Source organism: Vidua chalybeata, chromosome 3 (assembly GCF_026979565.1).
Source record: "Vidua chalybeata isolate OUT-0048 chromosome 3, bVidCha1 merged haplotype, whole genome shotgun sequence".
Lineage (NCBI taxonomy): Eukaryota > Metazoa > Chordata > Aves > Passeriformes > Viduidae > Vidua > Vidua chalybeata.
In genome coordinates, this window is record NC_071532.1 from 113,709,215 (window position 1) to 113,728,460 (window position 19,246).

The 19,246-nt window shown below is 43.6% G+C and overlaps 1 protein-coding gene across 3 annotated transcripts in view; it reads right to left on the reverse strand.

The window, feature by feature from the left end:
* ZNF512 (zinc finger protein 512) overlaps positions 1–19,246 on the reverse strand; it is a 20,726-nt gene continuing 1,480 nt past the window's right edge. The window contains exons 2-14 of one of the 3 annotated variants that reach the window (XM_053936903.1): positions 18,092–18,150; positions 16,627–16,835; positions 14,791–14,880; positions 12,492–12,566; positions 11,225–11,349; positions 10,763–10,849; positions 8,776–8,874; positions 8,224–8,391; positions 7,407–7,601; positions 6,639–6,740; positions 5,016–5,078; positions 4,376–4,474; positions 1–3,919 (exon numbers count right to left, since the gene is read on the reverse strand). In XM_053936903.1, coding sequence (XP_053792878.1) covers positions 3,596–3,919; positions 4,376–4,474; positions 5,016–5,078; positions 6,639–6,740; positions 7,407–7,601; positions 8,224–8,391; positions 8,776–8,874; positions 10,763–10,849; positions 11,225–11,349; positions 12,492–12,566; positions 14,791–14,880; positions 16,627–16,835; positions 18,092–18,150 — 1,695 coding nt within the window. In that variant the 3' untranslated portion in view covers positions 1–3,595. Of the gene's footprint in view, positions 3,920–4,375; positions 4,475–5,015; positions 5,079–6,638; positions 6,741–7,406; positions 7,602–8,223; positions 8,392–8,775; positions 8,875–10,762; positions 10,850–11,224; positions 11,350–12,491; positions 12,567–14,790; positions 14,881–16,626; positions 16,836–18,087; positions 18,151–19,246 lie in introns of those variants that run through there. The other 2 variants (XM_053936904.1, XM_053936905.1) reach the window with 2 other exon arrangements.

Here is a 19,246-nt window from a genome sequence, read left to right on the forward strand (position 1 = left end):
TTTCACAGAGAAGAGTTTTCTGTAAATATTATTCTTTAATTAATTACAAGTCCATTTTGGTAAAAGTAGCTGTTGACATCATAAATTTCTCTAAGGCCTTTTTCTTGGCCCCACATGTTATACAAGCATCAGTGGAATACATTAAATGCTTGATATTAAATAATTGTAAATAAGGATTTGTCCTAGAGAATCCCATACTCTGCAGCTATTTGACATCTTTATCAAGAATGTTAATGAAACTATATAACAATTGCAAAGAGAATCTGCATATTAAAACCAAGCTTTCTGGAAAAGTTACTGTACAAAACATAGTTATTAAGGTCTCTGCTAGAGTAGTTCTGTGAAATACACCACAATGTTTCAGAATGTGTTCATCATGTGCTGTCTGGCCTTAAACCCTGTTGAGTTTCTAGAAGCAAAAGAAATTAGTCCTCAGAGGCATTTGCAGAACAACTGAAAAATGTGCTTAAGAGGGTAAAAGTGAATATTAACAGTGTAGCGAGGGAGTCGAGGACAAAAAGAAGTAGGTGAGAGCAGAGGTCATAATTTTATCTTACATAAACCAGACTGTTACAGAATACTGCAGCTGGTTCCTGGTTCATCCCTCTGGACTTAAAAAGTGAAAAATACACCAATCAATATATAACATGTCAGCAAAGAACAATGCACAACAGAAAAAAAAAAAAAAGAAAAACCTGTTTTGACTGAGACTAGCAAGCCTCTTTAGCTCACACAGCAAATTATGTATGGAGTTAATTATGACTACAAATATGCAGGAAGAAATTTCTGACACCCTAAAGCTATTTCAGTTACCAGGACTCAGCAGTACGGGATACAGAGGCTGAAATAAAACAAGTTCCAATGAGAAGACACAGCAGTTTTAGTACAATGAACCATTGCAACAAATATTGAGTGACTAGCCGGTCTCTTTTAACACTTCTGATTCCTTCCAAACTGGATCTCTTCCTAAACATGTACTTGCTCGAGTAGAATTGGTAACAGCAAGGACCAGTTTGCTGGGGCAGTGGGCAGCGTTCCTCCAGGGCCTGTTGCCCATCTGAGCTGCTTGGTGCAATTGATTTGCTGGAGGAGAGGGATGTCATCCAGAAAAACCTGGGGAATCCATGGATGGAGAGCAGTCTGGGGGACAAGGTCCTGGGATAACAAAATTAGGATAACACAACCTGGCCACGTGCATTGGCAGCCCAGAAACCACCAGTGTCCAGTGGGGGGCTGCCTCTCCAGCAGTGCACCGAGCAGGCGAGGGAGGCGATTCTGCCTCTCTGCTGAATCCCCTGCCCCCAGAGCAGAGCAGCACGGCTGCCTTGGCCCCACTGCAGCAGGATGCAGGTGCTCCAGGACAGATCTCTCTCCTCACAAGCAGTGCACTAGCAGCAGTGCCACCACCTCATACCAGCTTGAGCCGATCCCGCAAACAATCTGCTGTTGTGCTGATGGACAGGGATGGATGACTGGAGAATGCTTTTTTCCTTGTGCCATGTTATGTGGAGGAGTATGTTACTGAAGTGACTACAAAACCCAAGTGGTCACAAAGTACTCATGTCTAGAAAGCAGGTCTAGTTAGTAACTCATAAATGACAGGAAACAGGACTCTAGACTGAAAACCATTATGAAAAACCTTCTTTAATTCCTGGGTTTATTGTACTGAGTAGGAAAGCAGTGAACATTTCCTCCAAGTACAGCACTGTGGAGTTCTGAAGAGAAACCACAAAGACAGCTGAACAGCACCAGAGCATGCAGGGCAACCCTGCAGGACAGCCCTGCAGCAGGACAGCCCTGCGCAGGCTAGGGTGTGCTGGGGGAGGAGGGATGGCACCAAGAACACCACAGCAAACAGACAAGGAACCACATTCTCACACTGGTGACATTTTATTTTGTTGTCTTCTGATCTTGCCCATCTCACCGCAGACTCTACACGCCCTGCACAGTCCACACATTTGCTTTCAGCACCTGCAAATGCAGCAGCACCTGGTTCCAAAGGCAGTTCTGGAGACCACCTTGGCCCTACAGTATTCCCCACTGTCAGGAACAATGTGATTGTGCTAGTACTAACACACATGTACAAACCTGCCTGTTCCCCACCCACTGCAACAGCTTCCCTGGGAATTTCAGCACCACAACTTTGTCAGACTGCAAATTTTGCAATTTTCTGGTATGGTGGGTCTTTGGATTAACAAATTCTGGAGAACTCATTCTTTGAAAAATAGGACTGCCTGTGCTGCTGCTTCCTGCTAGCTTCTATGGCATCTGCTGCATTCAGACACTGAACAGGTTGCCCAGGGAGGCTGTGGATGCCCCAACTCTGGCAGTGTTCAAAGCCAGGCTGGATAAGGCCTTGAGCAATCCGGTCGAGTGGGATTTGTCCCTGCTCGTGGCAGCAGGGGGTGAGACTAAATGATCTTTAAGGTCCATTCCAATCCCTTAACATTCTATGATTTATAGAGACAGGAAGATATTATTCCTTATGATCCAGAGACAATGCCAACACATGACTTAAAATAGTGACCCCTCTTCTTTTAACCTTTTCTACACAGGGAAGCCACTGCTAATACACCTCATTTGCAGAGATAATGAAAAGAAACAGGTTATGTAAGACAATGAAGGGGGTATCTGCAGAGCAGGGGGAAAAGACACTGTGGGAGCACTGGCATGACAAAAGAACCACATGCTGGCAAGGCAGCTTTGTGGAACCTGGTCCCAGCACTAGCAGGCTGCTCATGTAGGGATGCACTGTCTTGCAGTATGTCTCCCAGGTGAGCATGGAACAGGTGGGCTTCAGAGGGCACACAAGGCCATCTCAGTACATTAGTTACCAGGGTCTCTAAAAGGCTGGTGAATCTCCAAAGGGCTCAAGAGCATTCAATTGTTGCAGCACTGGAAGACTTTCTACACATGTTTAATGTCCAGCATTACAGGAGACAGATGCCAGGGGAACAGTGGGTTCCTGACAAGGGTAATAATGAACTTCCATCCCTTCCAAGTCTGGTGCTGAGCCTAAACACCGGGGTATGAAATAGAGCCTTGTGCAACAGGATACAGCCAATACGGAGAAGGTCTCCTTTGTGGCAGCCTTGCTGATGACAGGAGAGTGACAGGGCAAGCCAGTCTTTGCCTTCTGTGCAGCACTGTTCTCATGTTTAGTTTGGGTGCATTCTGTGCAAGAAAGCGTTTCCCCCTTGAAGAGACCTAAACCTTGTGCTAGTCAGTCCCTTTTGAGAAGAATTGTAAAAAAGAACCCTGATCTCACACATCAGGGAAGATGACAAAACAGACACTTGCTGTACTGGAAACCACTAAACAAGCAACTAGTATGACCAAACTGAGACTGCAACCAGAGCAGGAATCACACTGGGTACACTGTCAGTGCCACTGTCCAAAGGAACTCCACTGGCAGAAGCAACCTCTGCACCACGGCTTTGGTTTGAATTCCTCACAACTGACCAGATGCAGAAGTTTCACTATCAAAGTCACCCGCAGAACTGAGTCACAGTCCCAAAGACATTCAGTTGCTTATATTAGTGCTGTGGGTTATGAGCCTGACAGAAGTGGGGCTTGTAACTGAAAAGCTTTAGGATTACTCCTTCTCATCTTCTAGGGATTTACTTCGGTCTCGCTTGCGGCTGGTTTTTGGAACTTCAGCTCTCTGTGCAACTTGGGGTGCCCCTTCCTCACTGCTCGCGCTCTCGTTGTCCACTCGTTGTGGACAACCTCTCTTACTCCTCCTCGTTTTTTCAGCTCCAACAGTGGGGAGCTTCTTGGCAGCCAGGGTGCCAGCTCTCTTCTTTTTGCCCCTGGTCAAAGGACGTTTCTTCCGTTGCTTCTTCTGCTCTTCCCTTTGGCGAATTTTCATTAGCTTCTCAAAGCTTTTGGTGGTCGTTGTATTCACATCAAACCAGTCCTGCATGTTTAGAAGGCAACAGGTTGGTACTGATTGTGGTGGAAATACCAAATAAAGCCTATCAGGGCTTACAATATAGCTGCCTTGTGGGACAAGGTTTCCCTGAAAGGTAAGATCTGGAAAGGCAACTGCCTAACAGCGCTCTGTTCTTTGATGTGTCTCCTTAGGTGTCACTCTATCTCAGAGGATTCAGACTTGATTTGACAGTTGCCTAGTTAAAGGCACAGGAAATGCTGCAGAGCTGAATAGAGCAGCAGCAGCTTGGGACAAGGCATGTGACATGACACAACATTTACTCCCCAGACTAACACATAAGACCAGCTAAGTTTAATGACCCTGTTCCCAACAGTGAGCAAGGAAAAAGTAAAACATGGCACACATCCAGCATTTTCTTCTTAAGACACTCTCCCCACCTCCAACATCCTGGGGTTTGAGGTTCCACTCTGCCTGCCTTACCTCAGCGTGCACAGAGTTGATGTGATACTTGACCCCACTCTCTGAAATGAACTCCTTCTCACACAGGAGACACTTGTATTTACCAGCCACAAAGTCTCCCTGGCATCAAAACAAACAAATAAACAGAATTCCATCAAGAGTTGCTGGACTAGGAGGCTGATAAACCTATATATTTCATTTAAATCTTGCTCAGATAGAACTCAGCAATAAAAACTAGAAGCTCTCATCCATAGCAGACAGCTTTAGCTACAGCAGCACTGACATGAGTGAGCAGTTGTGCCCATGAAGCACAGGACTGCTCTCTGAGATGCCATAAGGTCTCCAGCAGTGCACCTGGAAAAACTGCTCTTGTAGCTGTGCAACTACAGGTAGAACTGCTGTGTCATTAAAAGGAATGCCAGTAAGGTACTTTCTCCTGTCTCAAGTATTGTTTATAATGGCAACATCCTTAGCACATAGGGGAGCACCCAAACTGGGGGCTGGAATAAGGAGATCTTTAAGAGCCCCTCCAACCCAAACCATGCCATGAATCCTCAAAACTTGTGAGGATCTCAGATCAGCAGGTGGCAGGACAAGAGCTTGAACAAAGGGTTATCAGAGGGACAGGGACAGTGGGACTATTAAGAGGAAGGCTACCAACCAAGGTACATGTGCCAAGGTGAGACTTGAGTCCTGAGACACTGCCATACACAGATTCACAACCCTGAAACAGTAAAAAAAACCAAACGTGAGCAACGTGCTAGCAAGAAATCACTTCTTCCTGGACAATAAAGCATTATTATGTTTGGAGGCCAATCCCAAAAGTGCAAAAGAGATGTAGAGGGAGGCAGATACCAATCCTCCACAGCCAGAAAGCTTCTGGTAAAAAGACCATTAGAAGAGTATTTAGTATTAGTATTTATAAGCTTAGTATTTATATTTCCAGTTTCTGAGCACACTTGGACATAAAAAAGAGACTCCTGCAACAGTTACTGTCATGCTCTATCAACAGCCTGACTAACATGACAGTTTGCTTTCTGCCTGAAGTGCAACAGAGAAAAATTTCAAGCAGAGCACATGGGGCAGGTACAAGACACTTCTCCCTCCTGCTACTACTCATGTCTAGTGGCACAGAGCAGAAGCACAGCATCCAACACCCCTGATCTCAGCTAAAGAGCAGCTTTAGAGGCCTGGCCCATAGGGAGCTTCAGGCATCAGTCCTGGGGTACCACACTGAGCTCAGCCCTCAGCCCAGGTCCCAGAACAGGAGGCAGGAGCAAGACATGCTGCTGGGTCACTGGCTGGTCACACAGGACAGCTGCTCTCTGCAGAAAGCTCCACAGACAACACGGGGCTGCAATTCTCATCTTGAAAATGATGCTAGCCTGAATACTGGGGAGAGTGCTGGGGGTGGTGTAGGGGAGGGCAGGGAGAAGGCACCATGTATACACCAAACCCAGAGGGCAGCTCCCACTGATCCTTGGCTCTCTGACAGCATGCATCACATGGAGATGTCCACCACCACCTCCACCAGTGGGGCCGTTTGTTCCCACTGGATCTGACTGGTGACTGTTGTAAGGCATTGTGAGAAACTAAGCTTTCCAGTGCCTAAAGGGGTCCGGGAGAACCAGAGAGGGACTTTGGACAATGACCTGGAAAGACGGGACAAGGAGCAATAGCTTCCCACTGCCAGAGGGCAGGACTAGATGGGATACTGGGAAGGAATCCTTCCCTGTCAGGGTGCTGAGGCCCTGGCAGAGGTTGCCCAGAGAAGCTGTGGCTGCCCCATGCCTGGAAATGCTCAAGGCCAGGCTGAAAAGGGCTTAAAGCTGGTCTAGTGCAATGAAGAAAACTTAAGTGCTGTGCCAGACAAAGTCTCTTTACTCTTGTATTTCCAACTCTGCTCCTTCCTTCTATGATTAGATTTAGACAGAAAGGCAGAGGCCTGTCATTGTTCCACTATTCAAACCTCCAAATGGACCAACTGCCCACCTGGATGAGAAAACTGTACCAGCCTGACACCAAGTTACTGGCTCTCAAGTGTTCACACACATTCCCAAAAGGATCATCCCCAGGGCACTTTGATGCAAAAGACAAAAAGAGCATCCCCAGATGTCCCCAAGACTAAATAGGGCCTTGATTACACTAAACAACCATATTGAGATGGAGCAGGATTTGTCTCCCACAGAGAGAGCAACTGCAGTTTCAGGGTTGTGGGAAGCTGCTGGTTCATACAGACCTGAAATCTAACCCCTCTGGGGCTTCAGAAACAGTTAAGGATTACCTGATTTGGGCAGTGGACTCTTCGGTACATCTTTATTTCCGTTTTCCATTTGCACAGCACATCTTGACTAAATGTAGGCAGTCCAGGACGAGTGTATTTCAGCTGAGACAAAGATGGAATCGAGAGCTAGAAATAATGCTGGCTACGCAGAATTTCCTCTTCTATGCTGAGACAGAAGTGCTATCTCTTCTCCTACTGTAACAGGCAAACTCCCAATAATCAATATCCTCTTGTCTCACCAACTCTCTAGAAACATAACTGAATCACAATATCAGAATCTGAGACCTCCCATTGCCTTGACTACAATAATTCCTCTAAATGTCCTTACCCCACTGAAATCCATCATTTTCCCTTGGGTTTCACTCACAGCCTAAAGGACGCTACTGGAAACTCTGAAGTCTAAAGCACTGTGAAATACCACAGCATGTATCAGAGACTGGAAGGATTGCTGGGGCCTTACAGCAGGGCAGGAGCGATCTTGAGCCTATCACCTGTGAGCAGCACCATCCCCATAACTGGCCACGTTCCTTGTGCCCACTGGGAATTCCAGCAATAGGACTCGACAGTCATTACAGCCCGCCTGAACAAAACACTGCGCCACAGCAACTGCTGCTGCAAAAATACTGTGAGAGAGAGAGCAGAATGCAATCCCCCATGCAACACACTGCTTTCCATGTGCCATAAACATGGGGTAGGAGCCAGTACAAGACTCATTAGATGTGGAGGTATAAACTTGAACCCTATAGAGCAATTTTTAAGGCCTTGTACCTTCCGGTCATCTGGAATCAAGTCCTGCAGAACTTTTCTTTTGGGCCACTCTTTGGCCAGCTCTTCTCCTGCCAGCTCATGGAGATAGTAGATTGCCACCTTTGCAGATCTCCTCTGAACTCTGCCTGTGTTGTTTTGCTCCCGTTTCATTTCTTTCAGGTTCTCTGTTCTTCTCTCCTCACTGAGGAAAGTGACCTGCAATGAAGGCCCAAAAAGGTGAGCCTCTTTCACTACTTCCTATTTCACTTACACTGAATATTGGGAATAAATGTTTTGCCAAACCCCTCATAAATAGGCTGCATCAGCTATGGTTTACTGTCACAGACACAGGACAGAAGTGCATCCCGCTGGTCAGACAGACCCCCCAGAACTGCTCACAGGGATCACAGCAGTGAGGCTCAAGCAGAAAGCTTCACGCAACTGCTAGTCTTGAAAGGTATTCCATCATTCACTGTAAAACCCTCATGGACAACAAGACTGCCTGTTCTGCTCCAGTGGTGAGTCTTTTAAGAGCAAAGGAAAGCATCTCACAAGTTATGTTAGCATCACTTTTTCATGAAGCAAAAGTCAGCTCATTTACTGCTGCCATGCTCATTTACTATTAAAAATTTCATCCTAGTCACAGACAAGCAAAAGCTGCTGCTAGAAGGAAACTATCAAGGACAAAATAATCCAGGGGCAGGAAAAATGCAAACATTTGTGATTTGTAATTACCTAATTACCCAACAAAGCAGCAGACAAAAGCCTACATGTGTCTCAAGCCTGAGTGGCTGAAGTCCCATCCCAGTCTCCTGATACCACTGCAGGGTGCACTCACCGGCCCGTGCTTCGATCGGAGGTGGTAGACAAGTCCTGCCTTTGATCTGTATGCCTTCCCACAGTGATGGCACTTCATAGCCATTTTCTCCAGCTCAGAAGCAGCCTTCCCACATTTTTTAATGTGATATAAGTATCCCATTATGCTGGTGAAGCTGCCTGTGCAGCCCTGTCAACACAAAAGGAAAATACATGGAAGAAAATCGTTCTTCAAGGGATTACACACCCAGTGTGAACAGGATCCACAGTTTGCTGACCAAAGTACTATCACTTATCCTGACAGAGCAGAGACAACAGGTAGAAAACTTTAATGTTAGTCTATCTGGACAGACAAAATCTGCAACAAAGTATTGGCATTGAAATTACTATTAAAGGTCTCTTTTAAGCCAAGCCATTCTATGATTCTACGCTACTCTGCCTTAAAAGCATAGCTGGGATCTTGAAACAAATCTTGCTTTGGCCAGCACCAGAGCACACTCAACAGCACTCTCATGTTTCATGTTTATGCATAAAACACTGCTGTTTAATTGACACTTTGCACAATGCAGCTTACCTCCCTTGTACACTTTAGTTTTCCCATTCGTTTCAAAACCTTCCGAAGGCGGTCTCGCTCAAGCTGCTCATCCAATTCTTCTCCCTCCTTCACAACTGGCTAAAGCACAGCAGAAAGATGAATGAAAAACACATGATGCTCAGCATTTACAGTTCTCCTCACAGGGAATTCACTACTCACACTGGGGCAGGAAAGCTTCTAAAATAATTACATTTCTGCAACTTACAATTTTACAGAGATGTATTTACTGTAATGATGACTTTTTGTATCTCTGCTGGTTTTGGCTGGGGTGCCAGTTGCTGTGGGGCTGTGTTTTGGATCTGTGCTGAGAACTGGGCTGATAGCTCAGAGATGGTTTTGCTGTTGTTGAGCAGCCCCTGCACAGCGCTAAGGGTTTTTCTCGTGCTGCTCTGCCAGAGTGGCCTGGGGGTGCATGAGCAGCTGGAAGGGGACATATCTGGGACAGCTGACCCCAACTGACCACAAGGATACTGCAGAGCATACAGCCGACCCCAACTGACCAAGAGGACATTGGAGAGCATACTGCCAACCTCAACTGACCACGAGGATATTGCAGAGCATATAGCCAACCTCAACTGACCACGAGGATATTGCAGAGCATATAGCCAACCTCAACTGACCACGAGGATATTGCAGAGCATATAGCCAACCTCAACTGACCACAAGGATACTGCAGAACATACTTCTGACCCCAACTGACCAGAACTGACCACAAGGATATTGGCATACAGCCAACCCCAACTGACCACGAGGATACTGTAGACCATACACTATCATGCTCAGCATGTAAAGCTACGGGAAGGAGGAGGAAGGGGGTAAACGTTCAAAGTGATGGCATTTGCTGTCCCAAGTTACCATTATGTGTGATGGAGCCCTGTGATCCTGGAGATGCCTGGACCTTCCTGCCAAAGTAGTGAATGAATTCCTTGTTTTGCTTTGCTTGTGTGCTTTATCTATTGAACTGTCTTTTATCTCAGCATGTGAGTTTTCTCACTTTGATTCTCTCCCCCATCCTGTGGGTGAGGGAGAGAGTGAAGGCCTGCATGGGGCTTGGCTGCTCACTGGGGTTAAACCAAAGAGGAATTATCTTTAAAAGGAGTAAACTGACAAAAAATGATGCATCTTAAACTTTTATTGGTCCCACTGTTTCCACTCAGCTTGACTAAAGTGAAACAGACTGCTTGTAACAGTTAATCATCTGTGTGAAACTACAGCTCAAGTCCCTTATTCTCTCTCTGATGCTAATTATATTATTTCCTACTTTACCTAATATTGCACCTAGACTGAGTAAAAACATAGAATTCAGTGACAGACCTAATCCTCAGGGTCAGAACGTGATCCCTGGCCTGCACCGTTTACTAATACAGCTGTAGGTTCAGAAACTGCAGTACTGGGAATCATGCAAAATAATTCAGAGTGAATTATCTGAACTTTACACAAATTTCCAAATAACCTTTTCAAAAGTTCTAATTCTTCACAACTACAACAGGAGACATTGCCTTCTTTAAAGTAAGAGCAAAGAGGAAAAGCAGATTGTAGTATTAGTACTAATCTAGTGTTAGATTAGTATTTTTACAGTAAAGAAAGATGAGAACTAATTGCTGCTTCTGCTCAAATCTAGTCTGCTCTAGATGAAGAAAAACCTCCTCCTTTCTAGCCAAGGACTGAAAATTGCAGCCTAATCTTTTTCCTTCTGATTGGGAATGCTTTTTATGTGTGACTTACTACCAGCCTAAACAGAAATTCATCCCTCTTTCTATGATGTGGCATGCCTACCATCTCTGGTAACATTCTACTGTTTTTCAGATGTCAAGTCTCACTGGAAAAATAATAGTTCAGTAGTTCTAGATTTGAACAGCTAGAACAATTGAAAAAAAGCACTCCATGTTCTGTGTCTGTGTGTAGCAGGAAAGGACCAAAGCCTGTTATGCCTGGAGGAGTTTCAGATGCACAGCAGCTGTGTTACCTGATTGTTATGGTCTGCCATGACATGGTATTTCATCCCTGCTAAAGACTTCAGCTGCTTCCCGCAGTGATGACACGTGAACATTTCCTAGAAATAAACAAGGATGTGGTGCATTTAACTGTAAATTAACCAAAACAGTGGAAAACTCTTGTGGGGGAAAGGAGCAGGAGAAAAGAACAATTTATTTGGGCCTGGTAACTCTCTTCAAAGAAACAATTTTATGGAGTCTAAAATCTAGTGGAACAATGAAATAACTACACCTTTGTTCACTACCCCAAACCTCCAACAACAGGCTGGGCAAGAAGCACCAATCACTGTTCTTACAGATGTATAAAGGACTCTTGCTTAGGGACATGATGAGGAGATGAAACTGGTTTTAAATACAACACAAAACAGGCAGGCATTTCCATCAGTAAGCTGAAGAGGAGTAAAGAAACCATTGCTCATCTCTTGCATTCTTACCTTCCTGCAATTCGCCATATGTTTCTTCAGTCCTTCTACAGTTTTCCTCACCACAGCCCGGCATGTGGGACAGGTAACTCGGCCTTTGTCCTGAATCTCTAAAGACCACTGCTCTTCCATACTACCTGTCAAAACACAACGTTTAGAACACAAATGCTAACACAACATCTTTTTTCTAACACAACTTTTTTTTTCTTCCTTCTATGTGCACAGTGAACCCTAAAAAGAAACAGGTCACATGCTACCAAACTTGTGTCCAGCTGCACTTCAAAATGTGCAGCTCCTTTACAGCTTCAGGTATAGAATGTCACAAGGCACACATCACTCACTTTCAAGGAGCATTTTACAAACACCCTTTGATCTACCATTCTCTTGTAAGATGTGTTCTTCTACCTGACCAGTGGACATTTTTCCTCTGTTAATTTCTGTCACACAATTACTATAGCATGCTGAATAAACTTTTCTTTTGGCCAAAGTATTTTCATAGTAAAAGCAGTCACAGACCACCAGGGCAAGTTACTCAACAGCCAGGGAAAAGCACCCTGCATGGCATGGTTTTCAGTTTCTGGCCTCTTTATGAAATCCCAAGCAGAAGTATGGCATAATCCACAAGTATTATAAATTACTGAAATGGTTTCTGGGAAGAAAGTGGTTTAGCAGCCATCTGCCTGAATTCTTGCTGTAACAAGATCCACAGCCTCTCCTCTTTTCCCACTAATAACAGGCACAGGCTGTCCCTCTCCTGTGAAAGTTTGTGAATCAAACAGCACTTGGCAGAAAACTGGGGTGTTTGATGAGTGCTGTGATTTACAAATACCAAGTCATTCCACTCACTGAATCAAGGCTAATTTTATTTTTCTAGGACAGATTGTTTGGGTCTCTGGTTCCCAGAAAGGGTGATCTGGCAGCAACAGCTATGGAGTTTTTCCTGCAAACATACTCTGCTGAGTAAAAACTATAAATATTTTAATGAGTTTAATAATGCAACTATTTTAACAGGTTTTTGTTCAGTTCAAAAAGTGATTCCTCCTTCACTGTTACATTATGCAATAGCAAGAGCACGTGGAACTACACTCAGGCAGTGTGCAGTCCTTTCAGTCCTACTCTGTATAGTGCCAGGACAGCAGCCAGCTCCTCCTTGTCAACAGTACAGTGAACTACTGAATGGAAACACCAGAAGCACAGCTGTTGCTCAGATTCAAATCCTAGAATCATATTTATCTTTTATCTGCTTCATGAACAATTCTTAGCTACTGCCTCTTCTTACCTGAGTCATAGGTTTCTGGCTCACAGTGGCGTTTCATTCTGGAATTTTGTTTTGTTCCAGTTTGCTGGTTTTTCCCTGTTATAACACAAACAAGACAAGCCAGAAGACTCAGTTCTCTAGCTTTGTTACAATAAAAAACAGTTTTTGCTAGAAGGCTGCTATTTAGTCTGCTGTCTCACAGTTATTCAGAAATGTTCAGTGTTTTTTTTTTTTTTTAAGCAATGTCAAGATTATGTTTCCTACTCCCTTTCAAGATCTATTTATAGTGGCAGGCATTAGTCCCACCCAAATACTTGTAAGTTCTATGGTTGTTCATACTCAAAGCTCAGGGGATGGGAACTCTTCACACTGACACCTCCTCTCTGCACAGTTTGGCTGAGTCCATCTAATGACAACCAAACTGGGGAGTGTCATTGCTCTACTCATTCCTGTCTTCTTTAGACTAAAAAACTCTTATTGTTTTTACAGTCTACATTCCTCCTCAAAGCTCTCAGTTTAAAATCTGCCTTCTTGAAAAACCACTATGACACTGCTGGTCCCCAGTCAGCTTTTGATCTGCTATGGATCTTGAATCCTCTTCTGAAGCACTGACTCCTGGGAGGCTGCTCGTTGTTTTTCAGCTGTGACACTGTTTCTTCCCAAACAATACCATCTTTAATTTTACATTGTTCTCTCTTCTATTTTTAAAATGTTTCTTTGTTGTCAAGACTACTTTCACTTTTAGCCTTTTCTCCAGTACACTTGCTGTCACTTTCAGCTTTGTGCTGTCTACATGCTTCCAAGTCCTTGGAAAGAAAGGTCCAAGTCCTTGACAGAAACAATAGTAGAATTGAATACAGGAATGTTCTGTGAACCATCTTTCTATACTCCTATTTCACCAGGCTAGTGACCTCATTGTAGAAGGCTATCAGGTTGATTTAAGCGTGATTGGCCCTGCATGAATCCATGTTGACTACTCAAAATCCCCATCTTGTCCTTCATGTGTTTGGAAATGCTTTCCAGGATGATTTCTCCATCAGCTTCCCAGGGACTGAGGTGAGGTTGATTGGCCTGTAGTTCCCCAGATCTTCCTTCTTTCTGTCCTTGAAGATACAAGTGGTATTTTCTCTCTTCCAGCCTCCAGGAACCTCTGCCAGTTGCCATGACCTTTCAGAGATAATCAAGAGTGGCCTCACAATGACATCAGCCAGCTCTCAGCACTCAGTGCAACCTGTCAGGCCCCATGGGACTTAGAATCATAAATTGTTTAGGTTGGAAAAGCCCTCCAAGATCATCAAGTCCAACAGTTCCCCCAACGCCTCCAAGGCCACTGCTAACCCATATCCCCAAGTGCCACATCCACACACCTTTCAAATCCCTCCAGGGATGGGGACTCCACCACTGCTCTGGGCAGCTGTACCAAGGCTGGTCAGCCCTTTTGGGGCAAAAAAATTGCTCCCAGTATCACATCTAAACCTGGTGCCATTTGAGGCCATTTCCCCTTGTCCTGTCACTTCCATGGAAGCAGAGCCTGAACCCCCTCCTGGCTGTCCCCTCCTGTCAGGGAGTTGTGTAGAGCCAGAAGATCCCCCCTGAGCCTCCTTTTCTCCAAGCTGAGCCCCTTTCCCTCAGGGAATGTGTGAGTGCTCTGCTCCTCAGAGCAGGGGAGCTGGTGACAAAGGACACCTTCCCTGGTCTTCCCTTTGCTGTTCATGCACTTGTAGAATCCTTTCTTGTTGCTGTTCACATCCCTTGCCAGATTCAACTCCAGGCTGGCTTTGGCTTTCCTAACCTTGCTCTTGCAAGACTGGACAGCAAATGCACATTTCTGTGTCACCTGCTCCTATGCTCACCACTTGTACACCTTCCTTTGCACCTAATGACTGATTGACAAGCCTTCTGAAGGAATGAAAGGCCTCTGATGTCACACATTTCTCCCCTCGGTCTTTGTGGCAATGAAAGAGTGCTTGGGTTTGATTTCTTCTTAACAAACCCATATTGCTGTTATCACCTACTCAATCTCCAGATGTTTACTAGCAATGTGTCCGATTATTTAGTCTATAATCCTTTGGGAAACTGAAATGATGCAGATAGGCCTATGCTTCTCATAATTCCCTTCCTCCCTCCCTTTGTTGGACTTCTAAGACAGACTGAAATTAGATCATCTCCCACTGATTTAGCAGACACTAGTCAATGGCTTCCTAGAACAAAACATTCAGAATCAGAAACAGAGTTTGAAAACTCCAGAAGATGTCATTTGGGCAGACAAGTCAAAGTACCTGTAGGCTTGTAATTGGGAATTACAAGTTATTTGTATTACCCGAAATCTTCTGCTTCTTCTTGGGAGAGTCTTTAACATCTTTGCCTTCCCTTTGCTCAGATTTCCTCTTGCCTTTCAACAGTACTTCTCCTGATAAGTAAGAACAGATATGTTTCAGTCTCAGTATTCAGTCTGGATAACAGCTTTGAGTCTACTGCCTCATCTTATCCTTGTATTCAATACTTAGTTAAAAAAAAAAAAAAAAAAAAAAAAAAAAAAGTAGTTCTTGTGAGGCACCTGGACAGCAGTGAACTGGATACAGCCTTCTCACTCAGCAACATTTAGGCACCCCATGGCCCATAATACTGTGATAATACTGTGATACAGCAGGTATGGAAGAAACAGTGCCACAGCATGGCCTGGAAAAAATAATTCTCAGGAAAAGAGACAGAAAGTGCCAAGTTATGTGATAAAAACCTCACCTGCACTCACACAAAAATGAGCATAAAGAAACTCAAATAATATCATGCCTGACTTGAATATTTCCAAGCCTATAAAAGTCTTGTCTCCATGAATACAGATCAGCACAAAAGCACAACGGTAGGCAGGGAACACCAATTATAGACTTAAAGAAACAGACAGCTTCCTCCTGGGTCTGTCCTAGGAGACCCACAAGTCTGTGGGAACCCCTCTCTGAAGCCCCCTTTGGAAGGGGTGAACAGTGAGAAGGGAGAGCGTGGTGTTACTGCCTAGGGTTATGTAGCACCTGGGATCAGAGTGGAGAGCAATTCAGGATTACACAAGACTAGGATGATCAGGAATGGTATCAAAGGGAGGGAAAGGGACAGAATTACCCAATTTGGGGTTGATCAAGTGTAGGAAAATAGAGGTGTAAGACGATAGCAAAGAACACCTGCTTGTAAATAGGTGACTTGTTAGTGAACAAATCTTGTCATGTCTCACACCAAGCAGGGTCTGAGTATGAGCCTGTCTGTAAGGAGGTCTTCACTCACCCCTGGCATGGCTCTGCGGGCCTCAGGGGCCAGCGCATCCATGGCCCAGCAACTGAGGAGCCTGGGATCCAAAGGTCAGGCACTGAGCAGGTTCAGCGTATAAGGATGGAGGCTGTTGGTGCTGTTTGTGTGCATGTGGCTCCTGTTTATGTATGTGGTAGGTCTGTGTTTGTTCCTACAGGAATACTCACTCAGTCTGGCTAGTGACTGCACCTGGGACTGTGCAGCTACAGCAATCTCACTTCTATCAAGCTACCAAATTTGCCTCTCCCCACAACAGAATGGAATATGGATACTGACTTAGAGCTAAGAAGAAAGTGCATTAAAGATGATTGAAGTTTTGACTCTCTGCCACATAAGAAGTTTAGAAAACAGCTCCTAGGCCAGGAAATCTGAATGTTCCTGCAACAACCCAAGACCCAAACCAGACCCATTCCAAACCAGAAAATTATAACTGACAAATGTGACAAAATAAAGACATCCTTAAAAAAATAATAATCTACCAACCACAAAAGCTGTATCTAATCCCAAATACTACTGAATGGTCCCCTTTGCCACATCTTTAGTGTTGACAGTTCTATATTTAAAGCTCTTGAAGCTTATTTCTGATATGATTGGTGTAACTTTTATCTCTTCTACAGTAGAACTGAGTTCAGGCACAGAATGATTATTTTAATAGACAAGTGACTCAAAAGGAACTGAATAATGTCAGAGAACTGTACCTGTATTTGTGGCAAAAGTTAATTTCTTCTAATACATGAGCATTGCTAGAAAGCTTGTAATTTTTGGCTGAATTGCAGCATGTCTTTAATGAGCAAACTAATCTCTCACTGAAGAACCAGATATAAAATCAGTTTTGCCTTGGACCAGCAGTGATAAATACCTTTTTTTTCTGAAGATTTGTTCACACTGTTTTTCATTCCTCTCATTTCCAACCAGTAAGCAGGCCTGCGGATGGTCCGCTTGCTCCTGGGCTCTGCGCTCCCATTCACTGGGCTCTTCGGGGAGGCAGAGGAAATGTTGGTGACTGTGTCCTCAGAATCACTGTTCACTCCTACAACAGCAGCTTCCACCTCCTCTAGTTGCTTAGACCTGGAAAGCATCAAGTCCTGTGTGTATGGATGCATACTTGTATATGGATGCATATGCACACAATCACAATAAACTTGACAGACAACATCCCTCTCATCTTCCCAAGCATTCTAAAAATTAGTATCACAGTTCACTGAATCTCCTGAGGTTTGGGAACTGTAAAGTGCCAGCAAGATAAAATGTCCTTAGTGTTGCTTTTCAGTACATCTTTTTGATAATGACATTAGTGAGATCTCAGGAGGAACAGAAAAACATATTCCTCCTACCTCAAACTTTCAACTTTAGAAGCAGGAGCAAGTGAATCTTAATTTAAAAATATGCATTGATCCTTGGAATATAAGAATATTTCTGCAGCTCATCATTACAAAAGAGACATTTTCCATCCCACAAAGGGCAAGATCTCCTTCAGTCTCTACTCCCAGAATCAGGGCTGGCACTACGCAATTAAAGATTGTATGCCAGTAAGAATTTTAACTAGAGAGGCTTTCAGCAATGAAGACAACCTTCCAATATATCCTACAAATCACTCTACATTAAGACTACTTCAGACTAATCAGCATCACTGATTTTTTTTCCTAAAGATCAGAGGGAACTTTGCTTCACTGTTCCAAAGTATTTCTCTCAGGCCTTGAAATGCCTGGACATCTACATTCCTGTACATGACAGCAATCTGAATGAGGTGTCAAAGAAACACAGAGTATCTATTCTCTATTCATTTACATAAAGAGGAAAGAAAAGGAATACAAACATTTTACAATGTATCCCATTGCTACTACAATTATCAACTGAAATAAGTAGATCACTCGAGTGATGACTGTGATGGACATTCTGTCAATACTCTGAGCTGTGGAGCTCACCTTTAACACATCAGTCCAGGAATTAATAAGGGGGGGACACTGATGGCACCAGGTCAGGTCATTAGATACTATGTTTCAGGAGGTACTGAAGAAGTATGGGGAGAGGATGTCTCAAATTAAAGTCTGTAAGTTGCAATCACACCCAAAATACATACATTTCAGAGCACCATTTGGTCTCTTACTTAAAATATTTATCTTCACAATGCTAAAATCCTTTAAAAAATAAATGAAAGCTAATACACACTGAAGTGTCAGAAAAGCACTTTTCCTACAAACCAGTAAGTGAAGTCAGCTGAGACTCTCAACACATTAATTAAAATTGTTGCAGCTCTTAAAATTCAGAATATTCTCAGCTTTTTTCTTGCCTTCAATCAAACTAGACAAAAAACACTCACATACTTTTTATTTCCCAAGGACTTCTTGTGCTTCTGCTGTCTGTGATGTCCAGTCCTGGTGTCCTAACAAGGCAGAACAATTCACATTAGCAGCACCATTTGTTTTCTTTTAGCACGTTTCACTATGCAGCCAAGCACAATCACCTGCACTTTGAGGATGTGCATACACCACCCTCTGAAAAATAAATCGCTGCTTTCTACAATTAGAAGTGCTTAACCTTTCCAACTACAGCTGAATTGGACTGGAATCAAACCAGGGCTGAGTTCCTCCACACTCCCCATATGAAAGCCAATCGTTCCCCTACAATGGGACGTGATGGAGTGTTCTTTGTCTCCAGTACATTCACCCATATATGTTTTCTGCCTATAGTTTATCACTTGATGACAAATATTTTAGATACTAATTTGCTAGCTTTTACACAGTACTTATTTTTCCTTAATGAAGTATTTCTTCCATTTACCGTGCCAAGAACCTTGTCTCTAGTTTCCTTCATGCCCTCATTTTTATCTCCCTTTATCATACCCCATCAGCTACCCAGATGTTGACTTTATACATATCACAGAATCCTTTTTCTTATTTAACAAAGATTTTTTTTGTCACTTATCACTTGCTGTGCTCCTATTGAGACATCTAATTTAACACTTCTTTGTAGAAGTATGTGCACAAGTCAGTTGAACAACTCATTTGCTGTAGGTTGCTCCTAGTGCGTGGACAATCATATACCACCACCTTCTTCCAAATACTAATCATGACTGAATGCCATTCTTGATTAGAAAACTCAGGATAAAAGCAGTAGTTATACAGACTAGAAAATAAAAATCACTGCCCAGCAGAAGTATAAAGAATACCAAAACTGTAACCTAGGGAACAAAGGTAGTATTTTGCCATAAACAGGAACTGGCTAAGAAACTGGAAGAAGCAAAAAAAACCCACAAAAAACCCAACAACAACCAAAACAAAACAAAACACCCTGAAAAGAAAAAAAAAAAAAAAAAAAAAAAAGAAGAAAAAATAAATGATGGCTAAATTACCTATCTTCTTCATAGAAAAATGTGATGCACACTATCAACAGTGAGAGACACCCCAAGCACTAGTTAAGAAGTTCAGTAGCAGGCACTAATACCAATACATGAATGATTAAACTGTGCCTATGCTCTC